We start from the raw sequence: 26,937 nt of genomic DNA, 5'->3' as shown, positions 1-26,937 counted from the left end.
TTAAAAAACAACACAAAACAAAACAAAACAAAACAAAAAAACCCCATAAGCTTTTCAAGGAAAACTTTCAATAGTATTCATCTTGAAAACATTAATTTTTCTTGTAGGCTATCTATTGTCGGTACAATATATAAAGCAGGTCTAGCAGGAACTGGATTCTGCAGTGCAGCTCACCCCTCACTCTCTATCGCAAGATCCACATTTCAAAAAGCTGAGGTTAATTAACTTAACAAAACCAAGTGCTCTCAAATATTTTTGTAATATTACAAGGCAATATACAACAGCCTATATTAAGAATTGGTTGCCACATATATCAACTTGTCTCTGATATCGATTTTTTCTGTGAACAAGAATCACTGCCCATGAAGCCAGGTGTTTATGAGAATTCTCTGAGGGCCCAGTCTCTGTATCACGCCTCTAAATCTAAATTGACGACATCTTACATTGACCTTTATGAAATATTCTTAAAATAAAAAAAAAGTTAAACCTCTGAAGTTTCCTTGTAAAAGTGGAAACAAAATTTCCCATCAATCAAAAAGGATTTCCCTTATATGACAGACCCCGGGAGAAATCGGAAACCTATCTCACTTCTATTTTAAGTTCAGCTTTCCCAGAAACATCCCTCGGGAAGTGTTATCTTAGTTCCTTCCTTTTGCCTTCAAAAATGCAAATAAGACACTGCTGCAGGCAGGTTTCGCTCCCACAAAGAAAGGTGTTTGTATATTTATTGTTCCAGATTACCTCATTTCAACCCTGACAAGGAAGATCCATAGTCTGAAAAAAAAAAAAAAAGAATGATGTTTTTCTAAGACTATTTGATTTGATGCTGCGCTTAACTGGTGTACTGTCTGACCCATTTATGATTTATTTTTGAAATTTCTCTTAATAAAGTTTCTATGGGTGCAGGAAGGATACAAATTACCCTCTATGTGGCAGGCTCAGCATGGGAATTACTATTCAGCTTGCAGAATTCAATACCAAATTGTAGGGATCACCCTGAAGATGTAACCTTTTATTCCATGGTATTGTCAAACAAAAGTCTAGATGCACATGTGTACATGTTAAAGCACACAGGAAAACATGGAAGAAAGCTGTTGTTATGAGCTGAGCAGACTATGCTTTATACTGTTGTTTCATATTTCACTGTCCTACTAACTCCATGCAACCCCCCAAGCCCTCCTGTTAACTTGTCAAACCATTTGCTGCATGCTTGTGGCCTTCATTTGACTATAAAACCTACAAGGACAGGCTGCACTACACAGACAGTGCATAGCCCAGACTTTGCAAACTATTGCAGAGTTGAAGACTGACGAATAAATTAAATGGTCCAGGACACATACGCAGCTATTTCAAGTACATAAAGGGCATTGTTGACTAAATAACAGAGAAATAAATAACCCAATAAAAATTTAAAGATTAATAGCTAGTAAATAGAATGATAATTAGGCAATAAATAGATGATTATCACTATATGGAAAGCTAATATACTTTTAGTGTTTTCTAAACATTGCAAATGTACTGCTTCATAGGAAATTAGCCATATAGAATTATCTGGAGGAATCAATGATATACAATCGCGTAATCGCAATTGCCATTATAGCCAACTGCTCTGTCATTATGATTTGAATTCCAACAAACTGCTCCATGTGTCCACAAAAATAAACAAAACAAACTCCAAAACAATATTCTTCTGTTAAAATACAAAAATAAATTCATGTCACCACTTTAAGATCTACAGCTCTCTATGCACACGAAAATGCTCCCTGTTGAGATTGTGAAATCCTTGCAAATATGTGTATTGCAATGTAGGTTACAAACCATAAAGATGCTCCACAATTTCTATCTATAAAGCAAGATCATTCAGAAAAGTCTGTGTTTGATAATGAAATAATTCCCCCGCTTACGGGGCTTTATTTATGTGACCATAAATTAGAGAACAAAATTGAGATATCGCTCCTTCAGGATTATAGTTGAAATATATAGTAAATGATATTTTCCATTAATCCCATCTAAATTAGCAAGTAAAATACCTCAGATTGAAGTTTATTTGGCTATGTTTCATATAATTAACAACCTGTCTCTTTTGAAATAAAAAAAAAAAGCAGTGGCATTATCTCCAAAGAAAAGAAGAAAATAAAAAACAGCTGTTCTGGCCTGCTTTCTGATGTCATAAAACACTGACCAAAAGCAGTGTAGTAAGAGTAAAAAAAAGATCCATTTTAGCTTTCAGGATACAATCCATTGAGGGAAGCCAAGGCAGGAACTAAAGGCAGAAGCTTGAAGCAGAAGCCATTGAGGAATGCTCACCTGCAATGTTTGACTTGCTCAGCTGCCTTTTCTAAACAGCTCAGGCCCACCAAACAAGGAATAACACTGCCTTCAATTGACTTGGAACTTTTACATCATCAGCAATCAAGAAATGACACAGGCCAATCTGAACTAGGTAGCTCTTCAATGGACACTCCTACTTTCCAGGTGACTCTAAATTTGTGTAAAGTTGAAAGCTAAAAGTACTATGACACAAGGAAAATAACACTTTTGTATGACAGTATTATCAGTCATCCCTTGCCTTAGGAACAAATTTAAATAATCTTAAAGTCAATTCAAAGTACTTCTTTTCAAGTATGTACTTGACACTATTAATAATTTTTGTTAACTGCGCTAATATTTTAAATAAATTTCAAAGTAGCAAATGTGTTATGTCTGGCCAATTATCTGAAAGCTTTATAAAGATAAGCAATAGTAAATGTTATTAAATTGTTGTAGAACTATAGATTTTTATTAGTTCAAGCCAAATCAAGGAACCAAAAATGAAATAAGTATTTAGAAAAACCTAACAATAAACTCATTATTTTCAGGCCAGATAATCTATTTTTTTACATAATATTCCCTAAAAATTATGTACTATAAATAGCTTTGTATCTAAACTCTCTTAGAAATTTCATGTATTTTCAACATAATAAAAGACATAAACATGCAATAATTTTAAAACTAGGATTATGAGACACCACTATTTCTAATCAAGGTACAATAAAAATGAAAACAATATAAGGATAGTTTAAAAGACTCCTTTATCACTAGCCACAGTGGCACATGCCTTTAATTCCAGTACTAAGAAGTGTCACAGGCAAATAGCCAGCTTGGTCTGCAGAGCAAATTCCAGGATAGTCAGGGCTACACAGAGAATACCCTACCTCAAAAAACAAAAACAAAACAAAACTTCCACTATCTGAAACTATATTTCTTTTTAAACTACAGGTCATAACTTACTGGAAAGAAATCAAGAATGTCAGAAAAAAATCCTAGGCCTTTAATAATTTTTTAATAGTCATATTAAACAAAAGAAAATAATTTAAAAAATAGAGTAGAAAAAGAACAGAAGCAACTTGTTTGAGAAAGATAAGTGCTGAAAATAAAAAGGATTAAAAAAAAATAAAAGATCCTGGCATGGTGAGAGAAAGCGATTCTTGCTTTGAATAGTCTAATCAAGAAAAGAGCAGTGTCGGTAAGGATGGAAGCTGAACTTTAATGTGATAAAAAAATCCACACTGATTTCCAGAGGTCACTGTCTGCACATAGTGCGTTTTGAAGCCCCCCTCTCTGAGCAGTAGGTCACACCTTCTCGGCCCCATCTCACACAGTTGCTCTAACACGGATGCCCTGCTGCCCACTGCACTGGGAAAACCTGGCTACTCTTTCTGTGAAAAGACAACTTTTCTCTTGAATTCGCTCCATCCACCAGCTAGGACGTGTTTGCCTCTTTATATGCTCTATTTTACGGAATTTCCTTGATGCTTCTTTGAAATATCTGTCTCTAGTCGGCACATTTTCTCTTAAGCTTTTGAACCTGTATTTTGTCCACCCTAATACACTGAAAGTAGGAAGGAAACCTTTAGTGGGTCATAAGCTACCAATGCTGGAAATACTCTTAAACTGAATTGAGCACAAGCTTGGGAGTTACTGATGTCAAACAGTCAAAACTTTGACCAAGATCATAAATTCCTATTATCTACTGGAACCAAATATGTATAAACCACCCATCAATGCCCATATGATGATAATTGAGGATTGCATTTACTATTCATAATTGTGTGGGTGTCTGTTTAGCACAGAGTGAACTTCCTATAATATGGCTTCTGAGTTGGGCCTTGGCAAATTGCATGTTAGGAAAAGTACTGCGGACATCCAGCAGATTCACTGAAAGTCATAGCACAATTGGCCATTATCCTTTCTCTTTCCCGGATGTTCCCTATCTCGGGCAGGATTTGTAGTTTTAGCTAGATCTTAGCAGGTGTAGGATCATGGAACAAACCACAGACAAGATAAATAGCATGGTATAAAAATGGAAAGCAGGGATTATTTTACAAACTATTGAGATTGGCCTGTTGGTGTTTTATGGCAGTTTAATCTATCAAAACACAATGGGCACAGCCCTGATTAAGGGGGCCTCAACTAGTAAGTCAAAGGTTAATAGGTTTTTCACGCCTGTTTCACACAACTGAATGTCTCATCAAATCAAGAATAACACTATTTTTCATGTCACACCTTTCCTTATATAATTACCATTCATAGACATCTTTAATTAACAATTACTGCGTTTCACACTCCTCTTCATCACTATTTCGAAACTTAGTTTATAAAAGACCATTTCACTAAGGACCAAGAAGGAAAATTTTATTACGTTCGGTTTGATGAGACATTCCGTTAACAAAGCAGCAGAAGTCAGTTTAGCACAGAAGCAGAAATTCAGGTGGTAAAACTAAGCAGAGGGCATCAAAGAAATCTGACTGGGCTGTCCTGTGGCAAGAGCAAAAACAGAACAAAACAAAACAAACAAGCAAAAAAAAAAAAGAATGAAAATAAAAGTCATCTAATTCTTCCAATTTCACTGCAATTTATTTTCGCAAATTGAAGTTAAGGGGATTACTTTATTGTTGTTGCTGGTGTTTCCTTGACTATCTGTACATTTGCTATTGAAAGAACAGTCCAGGGAGTGGTGAGGTGGCTCAGTGGGTAAAGGTGCCCTCTGCCAAGCAAGCCTTTTCAGTAGATATTTTGCTTCATGGGTCTGGAATAGTGGAGCCAAGAATATTTTTTTCCTTTCTATCTGTCTCTGTCTCTCTCTCTGTCTCTCTGTCTCTGTCTCTCTGTCTTTCTCTGTCTCTGTCTCTCTCTGTCTCTCTCTGTCTCTCTCTGTCTCTCTCTCTCTCTCTCTCTCTCTCTCTCTCTCTCATTGCTCTGGAATCCCTGTTCTGCCATCAACCCTGCTGCGGTACACACGTTCTCCATATGTGACAGAGATGTGACCTGAACGGCTATCAGGTTGTATGAGGCAGTGGGCAAAGTATCTTAAGGATTAGAGAAATGAAGTCTCCAACCAATTAGAGGCTTAATAAACATTTGATGAATGACTAGTAAATGCATGTGTGAGTTCACATTATATGACTCTAATACGGAAAGAAAAAGCATGAAGGAATTGCCTTAGGAAACAATGCTAATGGCTCGTGTTACTCTGTTGGTTTTGGCAGCTGGCTTCACTTTCTGCTTTTTGGTGTTTCATCTTTTGTGTTTTAGAATCTGTGCTCTACCCTAATCAAAGTACAAAAGGAAATCACCTGAAAATTGATTAGAACTATCTTTTTTGCAAATAATTACAATTTTCACTAATAATAAATGTAAGGAATTTCAATGACACTAAAGAATACAATGCAAATTCAATGCCAAAATATTTATTTGTGCCTATTTCCTCTTTCGGGCAATTTTTTTTTCAATTAACCTCTAGAGTCTTAGTATAAGAAAAGAACATTTGCTCATACATTTTCTTCAATTCCTTTACCACTCTCAATTTCTAGAACCAAATTTTAGTGTACATTATACTTTGTTCAATAGTATTAGGTTTAGATTTTCCTTACATTTCCATGAGTTAATGTTAAACTTATAGATTTATCTGACAAAAGAATGTTATTATTATATGAAATAACAATTATAACTAATAGAATCAAAAGAATGAAAAAATCTTTCCTCTTAAAAATGCTTCAAATTGAACAGCTGTGTGTTATAGAGAATCATACAGTGGATATATAAAATAAGGGAGACTTACTTCTTATATTTTTAATTGTCATCATTTTATACTCCAATCAGAAAGAAAATTCTAACACCTGTATCTTAGTTAGAGTTCTAACACCTGTGTCTTGGTTAGAGTTCCTCTTGCTACAACAAAACACCTGACCAACAAAACAAGTTGGGGAGGAAAGAGTTTATGTAGCTTACACTTCCAGATCATAGTCCATCACTGGAGGACGTCATGACAGGAACTCACGCTTGGTTGGTACTTAGAGGAAGGATCTGATGCAGAAGCCATGAAGGTAGCTGCTTTCTTACTGTCTTGTCATGACTTTCTCGGCCTGTGTTCTTATAGAAACCAGGGCCACCAGCCAAGGAATTGCACCACCTGTCATGGGCTGAGCCCTTTCTCCATTGGTCACCACTTGAGAAAATGCCTGATAGCTGGATCTAATGGAGGCATTTCCTCCACCGAAGCTTCTTCCTCTCTGATGAGTCTAGCTTTTGTGAAGATGACACACCAAACCATCCAGTACACATCACATACTATCTATCAAAAGAACATGCAAGCATAGACTATAGTCGTGTAAATAGAAAAAAACATGTCTTCGTTATAGAATGACAAAGTTATTTTTGGAATGAATGAATGGGTTCTTAACCCCACACTCTATTAATAATATCATAATACTCATGGTGATATTTAAGTGAAAACTTGACAAACAATTTGACCTTTCCTCAGAATCAATTATTTTTCACAGAACCCATGAAGTATTTTATATACTAATATACAAATGACTACTTAATAATGCAGTAATAGTTCCATCACTACACTTAAATAAATGAATTTGTTTTATATAATTTCCCCCACAGAAATCACGTTACTCACGGTCACACTGAAAAATTTCATAAATCATAAAACATCCGGGAACATCTGGATTGAGATTTAAAACAAGCACAGTGCATATTTGCTAAATCAATCAAGACATGCTTAATAAGAACCTGTCAAGTTCTGGTGACATGGATAATTCACAATGTGCAATTTATTTTTTCTTGTGACCAACATTGCATTTCCACTTCAAAGAGAATTCCTGACCCACGCGGTGAATCTTACATACAGTTTATCATTATAAGAATAGCCCCACCTGTGGTAGACAGAATGACCTCAAAAGATATGGCACAATAATTCCTGAAACTTGTGGTTATATTGTATTTTTGGCAAAGGGGGCTGAAAATGTAAACAATAGTATGAACCTTAGCCCTTAGCAATAGAGAAGGTCCTTGACTATTTGTCTAATCACAACAGCTTCTTAAAGGTGAAACATCTCAAAACCAAAACAAAGCAAACAAACAAACAAAAAACACAAAACAAACAAACAAAAAAAAACAAACAAAATAAAAACTTCTCTTGATTTCACTGATTCTTTGTTAAGATTTTCTATTTTCATTTCATTAATTTCTGATGTGGGAGTGTCATATATCAATCTGTTGATTTCATTGGTTAAGCAATAAAGGAACTCCTTGGCCCTGATAGGTTAAAAGATAGATGGGAGGAGGAAACAGAATAGAATTCTGGGTGGAAGAGGAAGTGAGGTCAGACTCTGCTCTGCTCCCGGACGTGATGGACGGAGGCTAGAATCTTCCCGGTAAGCGCACCTTGGGGTGCTTACACACATCATTAGAAATGAGCTAGTCCAGGTGCGAGAATTAGCCTGTAAGGGCTAGAGTTCATGGGCCAAGCAGTGTTTAACTGAATACAGTTTGTGTGTTGTTATTTCGGGCATGAGCTAGCCAAGCGGCCAGGGTGTTGGGGACGCAACCCCACCGCTCCATATTTCAACAAATTTCTGTCCCAAATTTGTTTCTTTTCACCTACAATTTTGGGGTTGGAATTCGTATATCATTAAGTTATATTTAAATCTAAATAGTCACTTAGCCCTGCAAACATTCCTCTCAGAACTGCCTCTATTGGGCCCAATGGAGTTCGGCAAGTGATATCTACACATTTATGCAGTTTTAGATTTTGTTCCTTCTTGATTTCTTCAGTGACCCATCTGTCATTTCAAAGTATATTGCTTAGGTTTCCTGTTTGTGAACCTCTATTACTGTTAATACATAACTTCATTCCATGGTGTTCAGAGAGAAGGCATGACATTATTTCAACATTCCTGTATTTGGTAAGTCTTGCTCTGATTCCCATAACTATCTTGGAGCCTATCCCTTGGGCCACTAGAAGAGTGTATTCTTTAATGCTTGGGTGGAATGTTCTGCAGATATCTAAGTACAACTGATATAGCATCATTTAACCTCAATATTTTATGCTTAAATTTTGTGTTGATGACCCACCTATTGGTGAAACTATGGTTTTGATAGCACCTGCAATTACTATGTTAAAATAAATTTGTGATATTACAATGAGCTGTGCTTGGTTTATGAGATTTGGTGCACCTGTGTTTAGTTTATGTTTAGCGCTGTCATACCCTCTAGGTGTATTTTCCCCTTGATGAATGGGAAAGGAGAGGATGAGGAATGAAAGGAGGAGAACATTAGGGAACAGAATGGCAGAAATGGAGGGAAGATATACCTTGATTGAGGGAGCCGTTGTGGGGCTATCAGAAAACCTGGCACTAGAGAAATTCCCAGGAATCCACAGGAATGACCCCAGCTAAGACCCTAAACAAAAATGGAGAGGGTACCAGAATTGGCCTTCACTTATAATCAGAATGATGACTACCTTAATTGTCATCATAGAAACTTCATCCAGCATCTGATGGAAGCAGATGCAGAGATCCACGGCTAAGAACTGGTCTGAGCTCCCAGAGTCCAGACAAAGAGGAGGGGAGATAATATAAGCAAAGGGGTCAAGACCATGATGGTGAACTCATCGAAACAGCTGACCTGAGCTAGTGGGAGCTCACTGACTCTGGTCTGCCAGCAAAAAATCCTGCATAAGCCCAAACTAGGTTGTCTGAATGTGTATGACAGTTGTGTGGCTGAGGCAATCTATGGGGACCCTGGCAATGAGACCAGGATTTATCCCTAGTGCTTGAACTGGCTTTTTCAAGCCCATTCTCTTTGAAGTGTTATTTTGCTCAGTTAAGATTTGGGGGGAATGGTCTTGAACCTGCTTCAGAAGGATATGCCAGACTTTGTTGACTCCCCATGGGAAGCCTTATGTTCTCTGAAAAGTGGATGGACAGTAGGGTGGGTGGAACGTGTGGGGAGCAGGAGGAAGAGAGGGAAAGGGAACTGGGATTGGTATGTAAAAATGAGAAAAGATTTTTTTTTAAATAATACAAAACCAAAAAAAAAGACACAAATAGAAACCACTGTAGACCCAACAGAGTGTTCCCGAATTGAATACACAGAAAATCCATAGGTAGCTAAGAGAAATCTGCCACCAGAAGACAACAAAACAAAAGACACCAGGATTTCAACTGCTGGGATTGAATTCCATGAACCACCCAAAGGAGTATGATATATTATAAGGTAGCCCCACTGATCCTGGGTTTTGGCTCTGTGAGACTCTTTATAGAGTGTGTCAAACTGATCCAGGCTATACTTGAATTTCTTGGCCACCCATTTTTGAGGGAGAAATGATTCCTGTCTTAAGCTACTCGATACTCTCTTCTTATGACAAAAGTAAGAAAAAACATATTTCATGTTTAGATATGCTGCTATATACGTATTATATACCAATCCCTATACTAAGTTTAGCCTAGGAAAATTCAATGATTCTAAGGATTATTCTAATTCAAACTAAGGATATTGTTTACATTTTCACAAAATAAATTCTCGGACTACAATTCAGCCTCCATTCTTATGATGAGAACAACTAACGTCTGTGTGTTTTGCACACTATATAACGTATTAGTGAGATTACCAAAAATCTATTATGTAAATGTCAACAGATGTCAAGTCAGTATTATTCCTATCAAACCTGTGTTAGTTTAAACACCAGAAGATAGTTTTTTTTAAAGGAATTAATTTGGGAAGCGTAAAAATTGTATAAATAAATCCCTTCGTTGACAGAAAAGAAAAAAGAACAACTGGTGTAGGAGTTCCTTCTGATTGTGTGTTGCTTTCATTGGATAATGAATAAAGAAACTGCCTTGGCCTAGTTGATAGGGCGGAACTTAGGTAGGTGAAGAAGACAGAACTGAATTCCAAGAGAAAGAAAGCAGAGTGAGAAAACCGCCATGGAGCTGCCAGAATCAGACATGTTGAATCTTTCTCGGTAAGCCACAACCTCGTGGTGATACACAGATTAATAGAAATGGGTTAAATCAAGATGTGAGAGTTAGCCAATAAGAGGCTAGAAATAATGAGCCAGGCAGCAATTTAATTAATACAATTCCTGTGTGGTTATTTTGGGTGTAAGCTAGCCGGGTGGCTGGGACAAAGGGCCACCCTCCTCATGCAACAACAATAGCAAAAAATAAAGTTCTGAGTCATTTTAGTTAGGCACTAAAATGGCAATCTTAATCAAGATTATAGTCAACAATATTTGTTTAAACTTTTGGATGTCTGTGTCGGTAGGTACTGTTCCTCTAATTGCCATGGTCAGTACTTTCACACCTTAGCATAACTGCCACCAACTATACAAGTCCCCTAAAAGTTCCAATCCAGGTTTAGCAACTCTTCCTGGAACATTGTGGCCTTCGCCTAGAGCTAGTTCCTGCAAAATGTTTTTTTTCTTTCATCCAAATTTCTCCTTTCTGTCTCAGCCCTGAAATTAAAGGGGGGCCTCTCATCTGTTAGGAAAAATTGAAAATATTAGAGCTTCTCATTGTATATCAGTTATCCAGATGGTAAATGCAAAATGCTCAAGTATTAAAGTTCAGATTATTCTATAATCTTTCCTGGAGATGGATGTATTCCTAATTAAACCTTCAAAAATGAAGTCAATGAGAGTTTATAAATTGAAATTATAATTCCTCACATGCTATGTGTAATAATAATAATAGTGCTGTTTTAAATTTGTTATAGTCAAGTTCTTAAATTTGATTTGTCATTTATAAGACAGTATATAATGTATATGCAACATATATTTGAATTTTATTATATTTGCATTTTATAAGGATTCATATGTAATATTTTTTTCTATACATGAAATGGTTGAAACCAAGTGGTTTTGATTATCATTGACTCCAAATTATTAAATTCTTTCAGAGATGATGCATATCAAAAGCGGATCTCTGTGAGTTCGAGACCAGCCTAATCTACAAGAGCTAGTTCCAGGACAGGCTCCAAAACCACAGAGAAACCCTGTCTCGAAAAACCAAAAAAAAAAAAAAAAAAAAAAAAGAAAAAAAAGTGTAATGGACAAATTTTTTATCATGTTGCAGAGATCCTACTGTGCATGCTGGAGCACATAATTAAAATTGCATTCTGTGCTCAGAATTTGTTCACATGCCATGATAAGTATATTTATAACAATAAAATCACAGTTAGTAAACCCTCTGAGACCGATAATATAAGAATGAAAAGCATGTTTTTTTTTCTGAGATTTTCATCTTGCTGGGTGTGAAATTAAATTAGGTGGTTTAATCTCACAAATCAATGAAGATGAAACATTTGAAAATGACAACTAATATGTTGATCGACAGATGCTTCTTCTCATTGCAGTACACTGAGTTCTGTGCTCTTACTCATTATCTGTCCCTCTTCTGTCCCTGCCGTTTTTCTCTCTCTTTTAAGCGTAAATATTGGCTTAATCATCAGTCACCTCAAATCAACTGAGCATTCTTCAAAGGGGACCTATTTTTCATTTGTACTATGCCCATCTTTTTTTCCCGTAGATGAGTTAACTCCCTATGACATACGTAGTTAGCCCCCAAACCAGAAATATGAAATATAAAAGCATATAAAATCATTGAGGGCAGGAAGGCACTATCTTCCTTAGTGAAGATGCAGCCCTGGAGGTATTTCACCACTGTTCTACTTTTCGTCAGCTGAGCCTAACCTGTTAATGCTGTGACGACATAGGAGAGGCTCTTCCTGCTCCCATGGAGTGGTGTTGGGACAGTGGCAGGGGTTCTCCTTGTGCATATGAAGGGTGCAATGACTACTCCTGTGCTTGTGGAATGGTTCTGGGACACTAACAGAGGCATTCCCTGCACTAGTGGAACGGTGGGGTGACCAGTGGAGGTTCTCTCCCTTTGTGTTTATTGCTCACAGCTTGATTTTCTCTTTACCAAGACAAACTTTTCAGAGCTCTTGCAGTGGTTAACTGAAGATAAAGTCAGCCTCAGCACTGTGACTAGTTTGGGAGGATATGGACCTAAAGATAGGATCTCTTATAGTGTAAGAAATGATATTGCATTTAAACATAAACATACCCATAAATTGATATTGAACATGACAGCGTTAAGAAGTTCAGTACTGTATTTTAAGTTAGAAAGCAGAGGGAAAAAGATCTATGTAAACGGGAAAGAGAAAGGAGCCAGAACAGAAATCTGACTTTAAGGCATATTATAATTAATCACTTATTTTCCAGATTGATATTGTGTAAACCCAATCTGTGAGTTATCAAAGGTAATTGACAAAAACACAGCAAAGAACAAAATTTCCAGACTAAACTATGTTATTGTCAACAAGTACTGTGAATGATCCTCATTTTCAGATGTATCTGGAAAAAACTTTCCTAGCTTACAGAAAACTATAGAAAATTATTTTAAAAACAAAGAAATAATTTACAGAAGACAAAGTTTATCATGTTTATATGGCCAATGTCATGATTTTATGTATTGGAAATCTGTGTAATCCTCACTACAATCCACTTGGAAGCAGCCATTTGGAGTTACTTCATTTTCACTCTGACCCGCAAATTAATCTCATTTGCCTTTTTTTTCTAGATATCTCATGAATGAAGATTTATTTCACATGAAGCTTGTTGCTTAATCTCTGCTGTAATTCCAGTAGTTTGTTAATCCTGGTTGCCAAAGCGATGTCTGTTACACATAAATATGTTTTAAAATCTTATTACTATTTAAAGTCTATTTGTACTTTTTCTGCTAATAGTATGCTATAAACAAAGCTGTTATGAACATCTGTGAACAGACTATATATGAACATATGTTTTCAATCTCTTCGTTGGAGTTCTAGGAATGGAATGCATGCATGCTTGATTATTATTTAAAGTAATTGCCAAATTGTTTTTAATAATAGTCATGCTATAGTAATGCCTATTAGCACACTTTTAAAGGTCTAAAATCTACTCTAATGCATGCAATGTCTTTTTAATTATAAATTTCTTAGGGAATATGATGTATGATCTCATTGCGTTTTTTTATATGAAATACTTAACTGTAGATATTTGACATGTTTTTCTGTGTATATTGAAATCTAGATACAAAAATTAATGAAGAATCTATTTCTGTTGGTTCAAGTGAGAATGGCATCCACAGGTTCACATAGCTGAGGTTCAGAGATATGTCCTTATTACAGCAAGTGTGGTTTTATTGGAAGAGGTGTGCCACTGGGGTTATGCTTGAAGGTTTTAAAGCCTATACTAGGCACAGTCTCTTTGGAGCTCTCTCTCTCTCTCTCTCTCTCTCTCTCTCTCTCTCTCTCTCTCTTGCTCTGCCTGTAAAGCTCTCAGTTAATATACTAGTACCATGCCTGTCTCATTCCCACCATCATAATAATGGACCAACCCTCTGAAACTGAAAGCCAACCTGAGCTAAATGCTTTCTTTAATAAAATTTGCTTTGGTTGTGGTGTCTCTTCACAGAAAGAGTAACTTAGGCACTATTCAAATCACTTATGCATTAAAATGAATGGGATTTTTTTAAATAATCAATTTTGGGAAGTGTTTATTTGGAATATGAGTTTTTAGCTGATAAAATATTTAGAATCATTTTTCCTTTTTATTCTTCAGTTTTCTTGTATCTTAAAAATCATCCTGGTCTAATCTAAAGTGTCAAAGACTTTTTCATAGGCCAGACATGCTGTCACATATCTGTGATCTCAGGGGATCATGAGTGCAAGGCCAGCCTGAACTATACAGGGAGACCTTGTCTGAAAAGAAAAAATACAGAAAAAAAAATTCAGTTATATATAGTTTTGTTTTTGAATATATAGTTTTGTTTCAGTTAATTATTTGAATAGTGTGTCATTAAAGGAACTAGCAAATATGCAAATATCTAATAATTTTGGTATAGTGTTTTGTAAAACCACACTGAGTTGTGTTGTGGTATTTGTTGAGTTGAACTGGCGTGAGTCTATGTATATCTTCCTCTGTTTCGTGCTCTCCATTGACCTTTATGTCCAATTCAACCTGATGCAATTCCTGCATGACTACTGGTGAGATCAATAAGCTTAGCTTTGCGGCTTCATCATGATGGTTTGTCTTTCTATTCTATTCTTAAAATCAAAGCATCTTTTACTACCCAAACAATACCCTCCTGATGCTTTCAAGGATCTGTGCAAAGCTTACTAGACAATGTTAGCATCTACGACACTAGCAGGACTAAGGCCGGGGACATGGCAGCATTAGAACTCTAATCTGGCATGCCTGACATTGCTTCAAATCATAGCACTTCAAAAGCCAAATAGACGAGCCAACAATAGCAATTTATTACAATCTTAAATGACCTTTGTTAGTATTTTGTAGAACTCTCCGTTTAAATCTTAAATATGTTTTATTAAAATTAATGTTAATAATAGGTTTAATAATAGGTTATTCTTCTTTATGCTACATGTTCACCAGTGATCGAGCCTAAAAATGGGGTTGTTTTATTGTATTTATTTGTGACCATCTTTTCACATATCTTTTTATACATGGTAGAATTAAACCCAACTTTTATCTACCCATCCTTTATCCTACGATCTGACAGAATTTGTTAATTGGTTGTAGCGAATATTCTTTGCAGACTTGGAAATATTTTGACAAAGGGAGTAACACAGCCAGATTTCAATTTCAAATGGGTAATGATGCAGCTGTGAGGATGCATTCGAAGGAGGAATTGCTGGAGGAAAGGCGATCATTTCCCAAGACTATTAGGACAGTTCCTGGTATCCAGAATCTTAAATATGGCTAAAATATGCTAGGGCAAGGACAATAGCCAGAAAGTGAATAATGCAAAATAAATGCTTATTTTTCTCAGAAAAGAAAAATGTTTAATCCCTTTTCAATTACTTACACATATTGTGCTTATGGAAGTTCAGAGATTTCTGCAGCAGCAGAAGGTTGTGCAATATGGACCATTATAGGAATAACTATAAAAGCTGGGTGCTTTTTAGCTTGGTTTGTTTTTGAACCAAGTAAAAAGATAATAAAGCTTTCAGAGTTTTGTAAATGTGGGAAAATGAGAACTCAGTTCTAGAGGCCTGTATTCTCCCAAGTGTTGGGTGTTTGCTTAGTTTTAGATTTATTTTATGTTGATGAACATTTTGCCTACACATATGTATGTACTACATTTCAGAGGTCCACAGAGGTCAGAAGAAGATATTAGATTCCATGGAACTACAGTTGGGGATGTTTGTGAGCTACCATGTGGGTGTTGGGAACAAAACTCGGGGTCTCTGAAAAAGGGACAAATGCTCTTAACATAGGAGATGCTTCTCCAGCCTCATCCATCCAGCTTTAAAGGTGCTGGCTCGGCACCTTTGACAGTTTTCGTCACTGATGGAATCAGAACGGGACCAAGACCTGACCAGATGCAGCAGTCTCCGAGGATCCTCCCCGTTTATAGTGAGGTGCATAAAGACTGTAGCCGGAGACTTACTGGGTGTGGCTAAAAATCACACTTTCCCAGGCATCTGGCCAATCAAATAAATAATCCCCCTGGAGGAAAATAAGAGTGCCCTAGAACTGAAATGACTTCCACTAGGATTTTTTGCAAATGAAATGACTTCCCCAAAGTCCAAACTGAACACGGGCAAGTGATGAAAAGACAGGATGAACTACAAACCACAGATGAAACCCATTATTAGAGCTCCCAGCACTGAAAGCCTTAATAGCTGCTGGTCGTGTTCAGGGTGATAAAAATAAAACTGGAAAGACAAATGAAATAAATGGTGATGGTGAACTGTAAAGGAAAAGACAGGGATCTGAACAAAGAGCCAGATAAATACATTTGTAACAAATGAGTTGCATTTAGAGAAAATAGTGAACAACAAAAAAAATGCAAGCATACTCATAAAATTCCAAATGAAACAGAGAGAAAGATACTGAAGAAGACATAAGAGGAGCCAAAGATCAAGTAAGATGGAGATAAGGGAAGAATCATTACAAAATGAGATAAAATAACATCACAGAAACAACACTTTTTAAAAGTAATGTTTACCCAGAATAGTAGAAAGCATTAAGTCACAACCACAATAATACTTAAGAGTACAAATAAAAATAAATATGCAAATAAAAATAAATGTGCAAATCAAGTGCATCAAAACTCCTTTAAAAGTTGTCTAAATGCCAAAAGCAAAACAATAGTAATAGCAGAACTTACTTTCAGAGTCAGAAAGCAGATGACTACCTCCCCAATATAAAAAATTAAAATACAGAAAAATGTCAGAATTAGTGGCCAAGTGATTAGTAACATAAACTTCTACATCACTACCAACACTCTGTTTTAATGATGGGGTCAAAAAGTAATCTAAATATCAACACTGATAGAATAAGTGTGAATTATACACATTTTCTGAAAATCCTAAGAAGAAAATTTCTCATCCAACTTGAGAAAGTTTGGCAGNAAGTGAATTTTAAATAAGAAAATACATCATTCTCTGAGGTCCATAGTAGGGAGCAGCCAGTAACAGTCTTTGTTGCTTCGGGCTTAGAAGATCTTTCTCTGCATTGTCAAAACGTGTATGTGTGTGTGTGTGTGTGTGTGTGTGTGTGTGTATACATACACAAATTGAAGTGCAAATATAAAAATGACAGACAATTTAAATATAAAAAAACCGCTATTACAAATTGTCCCGGTTACTGTTCCGTCGCTGTGAAGGACATGATGACCAAGGCAATTCTTTAAAAGGGAAACATTTAACTGGTAATTTGCCCACAGTTGGACTAGTTCCTGATTGTTATAATGGAAAGCAAAGAGGCACAGTGCTGGAATAGTAGCTGAGGGCTATCTCCTGACCCACAGGAAGCAGACAGAGTGAGAGAAAGAGACACCGAGCCTGGCATGGACTTTTGAAATCTCAAAGCCTACCACTAGTGGCACACCTTCTTCAACAATGCCACACCCACTTCAACAAGGCAACACCTCCTAATCCTTCCTAACAATATACCAACTGGGAATCAAACATTAAAATATTTGAGGCTATGGGGGCCATTCTCATTGAAACCACCAGACTAATTGATAATAAAATAAGCAAGATAAAATTGAAAAGAAAATAGATATCTGTAAATGAACATAGACACTGTGATATTAAAATTGAACTATTAGGCAATAGCAGTGATATAGTTGAGTGAAACTAATAGCCCCAAGCTATAAAAACAAGGAATAAAAGGAATGAAAATTAAAAGAGCAAGTCTGTTATTGTTACAGACACTAAAACTTGTGTTTCTGTGTACAAAAAATTTCAGATAGGAAATTTCATATAAAATTATCTTATAAAACATTAAAATTTAGTATAGTCATTAAAATTTGTGATTTCAGGGGGCACCTGTTTTCTAGCCAGATTATTAATTTGATTAGCTTCTTTTAAAACAGTCAACATTGACTGCTACAGAGATGAGTTGCCACAGTAAATGAAATCAAAACCAACTGGAAACAATCAATAAGCGGGTGTTTTAGAGCTAATTGAATGCTTTTGTAGCATAAAATAATCCATCAAAGACTGGTCAATCCAAACTCAGATTAGCCAAATTCCACAAAGCAGTAGTCTTGAATTCTGCTGAAACTTGTAATGAATGTTATAAATCCTCACAAGAACAGAACAAAACAAAAAAAAAAAAAGGAAAAGGAAAAGAAAGGGAGAAATAAGGAAGAAAGGAAAGATAGGAAGATAGATAGATAGATAGATAGATAGATAGATAGATAAAAAAAAAAAAAGAAAGAAAGAAAGAGAAAAAGAAAGAGAGAGAGAGAGAGAGAGAGAGAGAGAGAGAGAGAGAGAGAGAGAGAGAGACTTGGAGCCTAATAATAAATGTTTTAACTGAATCAATCTTCAAACCAATCATTTGTCAAAAAGGAAAGATAGGTGGACTAGTGGTTGAATGCAATGGGTTATAACAGATTTTATTTTGCTTTTATTTGAAAAACCCATGAGAACACACTTTAGCAATGGTGTTTTTAATCTATTAGTGAAGGAAATGATAGTGATGTGGCAAACTTTGTCTTGAGACAAGAAAAAGATGACATCTAGCCCCTGGGGACACTTTAATTCACCACAGAATGGGGATGAACAATGAAATAAGAAAACAAAAAAAAAACTGTCATTTTCAAACTATAACCAATCGCTGTGCTATACAGTAGAAGTTATGTAATGGCCTCACATGGCTAATAAGTGTCCCTATAATTTGCAGCACTTATGATGCCTTAGAGCAGAAGCTGACACAAAAGGACCCTTGGGATATTTAGTGAATAAAAAAATTATCTATTGGACAGTCATGGTTAAATTTACACACTAAAATAAATATCCTTAATAATCAGCTAAAATTTGCCAAATGAATGTAGAATTTTGGGAGCACAGTAGAAGGTCCTTGTACCCACATATCTCCAGAGAAACCAGGAATGTTAAGCAGGCAGGGTTATTTTTCCAATGGGAAAGATGTAAAACCTGTTCTTCTACCCAGAAATCTGGGAATTGGAAGTGATTAACAGCCTAGCAATCTGCTGTGCCAGGCCATATCAAGCTCCTAAAATCAAGATCATAGATGGCTAGTAATTTAAATGACCCTTCCATTATCTATATAGCCAGAGGCTTCCTCGAGCGCCCGCAACCAGGACCAGAGGTGGATAACACCAACCCAAAACACTCTGCTATCTGTGTGATCAAGACTGGGATAGAACTTTCCTTAGGTCTTTAAGCTAGAACAGGTTGCCTGTCTCTAGAACTTATTTTCTTAGAAGAAATGACATGTACCTTGAGTTGAGTTTTAATGTAATTACGCTCCATTGTACACCAGGGATTGAATTATACCAGGACACTTTTCCCGCATTGTATTGTGCTTAAAATATGCTGACAATGAACCACCTGGCATTAGACTCCCTAAAGTCTTGAACCAGGTGGACAAAGTCAATCTGAACAAAGTTTTCATCTTCACCTCTTTGTGATTTGCTTCCATGTTTAACTTGACCACCACTGGGATCCTCCTCAGTAGAAAATATTAGAAAGGACTGAAGTTTCTGCTTTCATATGCCAGTTATAAGATATATCAGTTCAACGGTTGTCCAGCATCATGAAATTTAGTAAAACAGAAAGTAGCAATCAAGTATTAAACTGATTTGAATATTTTTCAAATAATCCATGCTCTCTTGCTTTATATAAAAATTACCTAATTGGCCATAAAGGATGCCAATTCATAAAGAAACGCAAATTCACTTTATCATAAATATCAGGATGTAGAATCCTTGCACCATTATATTAAGTAGCTATGTGAACTCTGGCCATCATTTACCATCACATTAACAATGGCAAAAAGTTTTCCCGTTAGGAACGTAGGAGCAGTCATGGAGATTCTTTTGATGGCCAATGTCCCAAACATATTTTTGTGTCCGATGATATTTAATATTTCTTTTACTCCGGACGTATCACGGTGAGATTAAGGAGGTGGCTGAGAGTGAAAACAAAGGTATGCCGTTCAAGAAACCCCAACAAACATTCACCGCTGTGCCCCACTGAGTAATCTTCCGCTCTCAGATATCTTCTTGTGCACTCAAGAGTGCAGCTATCCCTGCAGGTCCAAAAAAGACACTGGCTAACCTGTAGCTGGAGTTACAAGCAGTTGTGAGTGACCTGATGTGGGCACTGGGAGCTAAACTTGAGTCCTTTACCTGTGTAGCACAAGGTGTGTCTGCTGAGTCATTTCTCAGCCCTTAAGAATATTTCTAATAGTAAAAATTATAGACCAGAGATACCCAAAACTTAATTAAGATGGAGAAAAGTGAATGTTTCTAGTATTTGAAAAACGGTCATAATCACTGAGTCAAACGACACTGCTAAGGTTGACTAAAGATGATGTAATCATGACGGTGATGATGCTGGAAATATACCTTCATGTAGCATTTATTGAGCACATAGTATTCGTTAGTACTTAATGTGAGCATTAAGGGAGCATAAGTGAGCATGCTACAGCTCACTTATTTCTCATAATGATCCAATGTAGCACTTTCTATCATTGGAATTTAGTACTTGGATCAAGTTAATTGAGCTAGAAGTACCAAAGCAAAAAGATTCAAGATAGCTAGTTTCCAGAACAGCAGTATCTTTAGAGCAAATCTGTCCATCTGTAAATTTCCCCTGAATATTTTGATTTTACAATATTAAAGGAGAACCACTCTTTACCTCCATAAGCAGCCTCCCTCTAACTTAATTCCTCATAGAGTTGTTCACTAGTTGTGTGTCACCTTGAAAATAAGAGCTGGCATTTTTTTTAATGCTTTCAGAAATATATTTATGTACCTCCTTGAAGTTCTTCTCTCTCATGAATGAAAGGTTGGTGGATAATTAAAATAAACCAATTAAAAACCTTTTAGCAAGATATACACAAGTCCCAATTCAAAATCTCTAACCTCTGGCTAGGGTCCACAGTCTTGACCATTCAGTGAGTAACTAGTTATAACGATTCCTTCTCTTTGATGTTCTTGTATTTACACTGCCTTTTGTAGTTTGGTGGCTTCACAATCATATTATTTCAGATTATTTTCATAATAATTTTCCCTAACCTGACTATGTCCTGGATGATTCTTGGTTACATTTGTGGTAGATCAATTACACTGATTTTCTAATATGTCACCCCTCCCTTTCTTTGTACATGCCATATGCTATTTTATCCAGTGAATATCTGGCCCTGAATCAAAGACAACACACAAATAGAGTCAGAAGCAGAATCGTAAAAGGCACTTTCTGCTCTGTCCTCCCTCCTGAGCTATGAGCATGAGGACCTGTGGCACCAGCCTGTCCTAGGATTTGACAAGCCCAGAGATGAGTTTCTCCTGTATGCACAGTCAAAGCCAAATAGAAACCACCAATAAAAGGTGGTATCCAGCTAACTAAATACTTTTGTAGCACGGGTTAACCCATCCGAGACTGGCCAATTGAAGTTCAGATCAGCGGACTTCCACAAACTCATAGATTTGAATTTTATTGAAATACTGTATGTAGTGCTTGTTTCCAATAAGAAATAGATAATTAATACATCAGCTCTTTGATATTCTAGGAAGGTGGTAAGGATTAAGACATGAAGCAATAATATAAGCAAAGGAGTCAAGGCCATGATGGGGAAACCCACAGAAACAGTTGACCCCAGCTAGTGGGAGTTCACTGACTCCAGACTGGCATCTGGGGAACCTGCAAAGGACCGAACTAGACCCTCTGAATGTGGATGACAGTGTTGTGGCTTATATAATTTGTGGAACCACTAACAGTAGGACCAGGATTTATTCCTAGTGGATGAATTGGCTTTTTGGAGTCTAGCCCCTATGGAGGGATAATTTGCTCAGCCTAGAAGGGGAAAGGTCCTGCTTCAATGGTCCTGCCTCAAGTGATGTGACACTTTGTTGATTTCCCCATGGGAGGCCTCACCCTCTCTGAGGAGTGGATGGGGATGGAGTGGGGAGAAGATGGGGGGAATGGGTGAAGGTGAGGAAGAGGCAACTGGAATTGGTATGTAAAATTAAAAAAAATGTTTTAATTCTGATGTCATAAAGCTTAGCTTAGAAAGCAGGGACACAAAGAAAACTTATTTTTCGTATGGAAAATGACAAAAGAAAGTAAACTGGGAAATTACTTAGGTTTCAGAATGAATTCCTGTAGGAGACAAAGGTTTAGTTAGACGTCACTCCTTTTTATGATGAACTATTATTACATGGAACTATGAACAAAACAACCCCTTTGTTCTACATATTGTTTTTGGTCAGGTGTTTCATTAAAGCAAGTAACACCAACTAAGACAGCATTTTTAAAAAGCCCTGGAAAGACAAGGAGTTTGTTGCTGACATATAGATAGGTCAGGATTTTTTCAAGGATACGCTATGACACTTTTATCAAATGGGAAATCTTAGGAGACATGGCTTAGAAATTTAGAGCCAGGTGTAGAAAAGAAACGAGAGATCTGAGTCTTAGTCAAGCATCAAAACACTATGTCTGCGCTGATGAAGAGGATCAGGGATGAGGGAGCAAGAATCCTCTATGAGGATGCTTAGGTTTTGTATAGGAAGCTAGAGCATAATTGTGTGGTGATACTTTGTGTGTGCTGTAACAAATAAAACTTGCCTGAGGATCAGAATGTGGAGGAGCCACTAGTGAGCCACAGAGGCCAGGCAGTGGCCTTTAATCTTAGCACTCAGGGGGCAGAGGCAGACAATTCTATTTGAGTTTGAGGCCACCCTGGATTAAACTAGACTGATCCAGTCTCAAAGGGGGAACAGACCAGGTGTTGGTGGCTCATGCCTTCAATCCCAGTTCTTAAGAGTCACATGCCTTTAATCCCAACACTAAGGAGGTGGAGAGAGGAGTGATATGTCTGGGTGGAGAGAGGAATATAAGCCAGGAGAAGACAGGAGCTCAATGATGTGAAATTATCAGCTCTCTTTAAACATTGATACACTCCAAAGAGCAATGGAATACACTACAAGGCGGATATTTGCATAGTTAAGATTGTTGAAATATGGCTCCATTTCTCCCTTGAGATACAAGAGGAGACTGAGTAACTAAAACTGAGCCGCAATTCCTACAGTGCCCCAAAGCCTTGTGCAGTCACTTTAGAATACCTGTATCGTAAAGTTTGCGTCTGTTTCCAGGTCTGCTTGCTGAAATGATTTCATTTTTAGGTTACTACAGCAGTTTTCAGTTTTATAGGCTTTATTTATTTCTGCCTCAAACCCCGTATTTGTGGTAGCCACTTTCTCCTTTCATTTTTCCTGTAAAATGTAAATGTCACCAACAATACACTGCTTACAAATAGCCACAAAAACTAATACATACCAATTAAGGAGAAGCAATTTACTACTTGTGTGAAATATACACTTCTAATAGTATAGATTGGGCTACTGAATATTCATACTAGGAAACTCAGAGTATAATCAGTATGTCCAAGGACTGTGGTTTTCCAGTGTTAGTAGTAACATGCAGATCAATTTATTTAAAATGTTAAAAATTATAAAATATGGCTATAACACATAATAGTTCACGATCACAATCCCTACCCACAATTCCTAACAAATATATCCTGAAAATAATTATTTTATTGAATGTATGTAGCAAAACTAGATCTTTTAATGATGAGTCCATAGAGTTCAATTTTCATGAAGTGGAATTATTTATAGTGTTCTCCTCAGAAATGTGTGTGTGTGCTTAAATATACACATTAAATACAAGCAGAAAATTCTAACCTCCACAAGACAGACGGCCCAGAACCAAGGAGGCTGTTCATCAGTTAATGTTTGGAAGAGAAGCAGAAAGCATGAGGATTGAACATATGAGTTATATGTCATATGGCATCATGTCTGTACCTCCAGTGCTTAGAAAGGAAGAACAGGGTTGCTTGAAGCTATCCAGCAAGCCAGACTAGCCACATAGGCTAACCCTAAATTCAAGTGAAAGGGGCTATATCTCTTTGAGTAAGATGAAAAGCAGTAGAATGAGGCTCCCGAAGACAATCTTGGGCTTGCACACTTGCAGTTACACACACACACAAACACACACACACATGTACACATAGGGGAAACAAGTAAAACTAGACTAAAAATGTTGTAATAACAAATTGAACATGGTATAATGTAAAATAAAATATAAATTAATTGATATTATAATCTCAATGTTTTAGTTATCTAGAATCGCTAAAAGTGTTTTTTACTCTTATTCCCAGTATAAGCAGAAAGGGCAATGGACCTCTTTCATGAAACAATATCATGAAAACAAAATCATCATCTTAGGTGACACAGGTAAGGAAGACATGATTTGATGTAGGATATTGTTTTACAAACACTGTGACCAACGGAGGCAGTCTTCTCCAAGAGTAAGAAAGGTGGTAGTTTGAGAAATCACTTTATGGAGAACAGCTGTCAATACTGAAATCTCTTTCAGAAAAAAAAAATCAATCATTCCAGGTGAAGAATGGGTAGCTGCTTTCGGGAATCTGCCAACTAATTCCAGGTGATGAAATAAACCAGTGTTTTCAACACATGAGAGCCACTTAAAAGCTTAGTTCCCTTTACAGACTGAACGTGTCTGTATAGGACAGGAATCATTTATAGGGGTCTGGGATTACCTTGTGGATAAGATAAAGTGTGATCCGACCCATTCTGAGAGAGACCTCAGCGTGACACAGAAAGTTACAATAATATGGGAGTGGGGGCGTCAAAGTTTTATTCACCTTATGTAGTAGAAGAATACGTGTGACAAGATAGCACTTTTTTGGAAAAAAATACCCCCCCCAAAATTGCTATTTTATTTTTTCAAATTTAAAAACTTAAAAGTAATATTTAAAACAAAATTTTAATTTAATTGAAGAAAATTATGTGAAATGTTAGGCAGTCGGTGATGGTGTATCTGGGGAAAGAGAGGCAGGCTGGTCTCTGAGAGTTCCAGGTTATCCTGGTCTACAGAGTGAGTTCTACAACAGCCAAGGCTACATAGAGTAAGTAATCCTATCTTGAAAAAACAAAGTATACAAGAAAAGTCATTCATATTATGTGCATTTTTTCCTACCAAATGCAGTATAATCGTGAAACTCCTCAATAGGTGAATGACCCTTACCGTTAACTCAGCAAACAAATATCTTTGAATTTTTTTTATTTCTATAATATTAAAATTTGACAGAAACAGGTGTAAAAATAACTGACAACATTAATTTGAAAGAGCTTTCTGCAACTTGACCTTTTCTAACTTCTGTCTTTATTTATTCTTTTTTAATTTCTGAAAGAGTTTTGTTATGTAGACTGTATGTAACACAGCTGGCCTTAAACACTCGGTCCTCTTTCTTCAAGTACTGGAATTACAGGTGTGAACCACTAGGGTTGGCAATTTCCAAAATATTTTGAAAGTAAAAAGAAACTGCTTTGAAAACTTTTCAGAAAAGATACTCTACAAATTTAAGTTAGTCAAGTGCTGTGTATTTTTGAAGAGAGGCAAATTAAACGTATTATAGAGTGAATTCCCAGACTGCCTCCCTTTCTAAAGACAGACAGACAGACCACAAGATGAAAACAAAAAATAAATATTTTAAATGTCATGAGGTGTTTAAAGGTTATACATTTGAGGATGAGATTATCTATTAACCTTATATTATAGCTGACAAAGAAGTGGTTTTCTATCCCATCAAAACATAGAAATAAATTTTCAATGAACAAAAGTCCAGGCAGTCACTAATTCTTTCATTCTTTGCGTGCGTGCACGCACACACACACACACACACACACACACCACACAAACACACACACAGACATATACACACACATGCATGTTCACACACACACCAGTATACTGTAACTTTTTGTAAGGCAAATTTGGATATACACTAATACTTTATTATGAGTTTTAATCCAAAACACATATTATATATCCCATAGAAAAATAGCGATAAGAATGAAGAAGTAAACATTATTAAGAGCTTCTCTTTTTCAGTTTGACAGGAAAACCCTTGTCAGTGAAGCATACCTGAGGTAGGGCTGAATTCAGCTGCCTCTGGAGGGAATCTCTGTCATAGATGACATCCTGGAGTCTTTGCTGGGCAAGTGAGAGGCTTTCCTGGGTCTCTCGAAGTGTGTCTAGTAGTCGGTCCCTTTCATCCAGCATATTGACCATCAATTGCTCAAAATGGGAGTCTGAGTCAGAGCCACTGCTCTGGGACCCCCGCTGGCTCATTGGGGTGTCCTCATTGATCGTGGGCATCACTTCGCACATCATTGCTTGAAGGACATAAAGGGAAATTTTTAGTAAACAAATTGTTTTCAAGAATGCTTTCATCTCACTAAAGCCTTCACAGGTCATTAACCTCTTTCCCCTACCTCCTGCCTGCAGTCAAATCCAGAGGAGGGTGTGGATGTCGATGGAATACAACCTATTTACTGTCTGCAACCTACATGGTTTCACCTGCCGTGACAATCAATAGATGTCTCACGTACAATACTTAACCTGTTTCCAATTCTTGCCATTTTCTTTTGCATGATTTATCACTCATAATTTGACTTACAGAAACACACCATTTGAATAACCACTCATCCCATCCCTCTCCACCTCTGTAAGTTAAAAATGTCTTACAATAAACATAACTGTACGTTTCTTGTCAAAAGACAATACATCCTTGTGCTCCAAAGAGTAGAAATTATACATTTTTTTCAATGAAGGATAGATAAGTGACCTAATATTCACCATTTACAACAGAAAATTCCAAACAATGGGCTACTATAGGTAATAAACTGTTATTTTCTGACTTCTCAACAGTTTTCCTCACAACTAATCCTTCTGATGTGATATTTTTATTTATCTTCATCTTCTCTCTTTTAGAATTGTGTACAGACTGATAAATGATTCAGATTGAATTAGACACAAACTCTAAGAGTTAGTCTGAGATACATGAATTTGTCTTGATTATTATACTGCTAATTACACTTAGCATTCCTCTTAGAACCATTGTCTGGTTTCCATCCAGACAATTACAAACTAACACTCCTTCAAATATTCCACGAAACAGATCGCAGTGAATCACATTACCAAATGCAGACACTTCACATCACAGCTGCTAATCACAAACTCTCA

General features: G+C 36.6%; 1 protein-coding gene across 3 annotated transcripts in view; it reads right to left on the bottom strand.

The window, feature by feature from the left end:
* Ppfia2 (PTPRF interacting protein alpha 2) overlaps positions 1 to 26,085 on the bottom strand; it is a 321,929-nt gene extending 295,844 nt beyond the window's left edge. For all 3 annotated transcript variants that reach the window (XM_050135586.1, XM_050135584.1, XM_050135585.1), the window contains exon 1: positions 25,837 to 26,085. In XM_050135586.1, the coding sequence (XP_049991543.1) occupies positions 25,837 to 26,085 (249 nt within the window). The remainder of the gene's footprint in view (positions 1 to 25,836) is intronic.
* Between the last annotated feature and the right edge of the window lie 852 nt (positions 26,086 to 26,937).

Source organism: Alexandromys fortis, unplaced genomic scaffold (assembly GCF_014885135.2).
Source record: "Alexandromys fortis isolate MF-2015 unplaced genomic scaffold, M_Fortis_MF-2015_v1.1 scaffold_24, whole genome shotgun sequence".
In the NCBI taxonomy this organism is placed as follows: Eukaryota; Metazoa; Chordata; class Mammalia; order Rodentia; family Cricetidae; genus Alexandromys; species Alexandromys fortis.
Note: the sequence above shows the minus strand (reverse complement) of the source record. Positions and strands in the feature narration are given on the sequence as shown.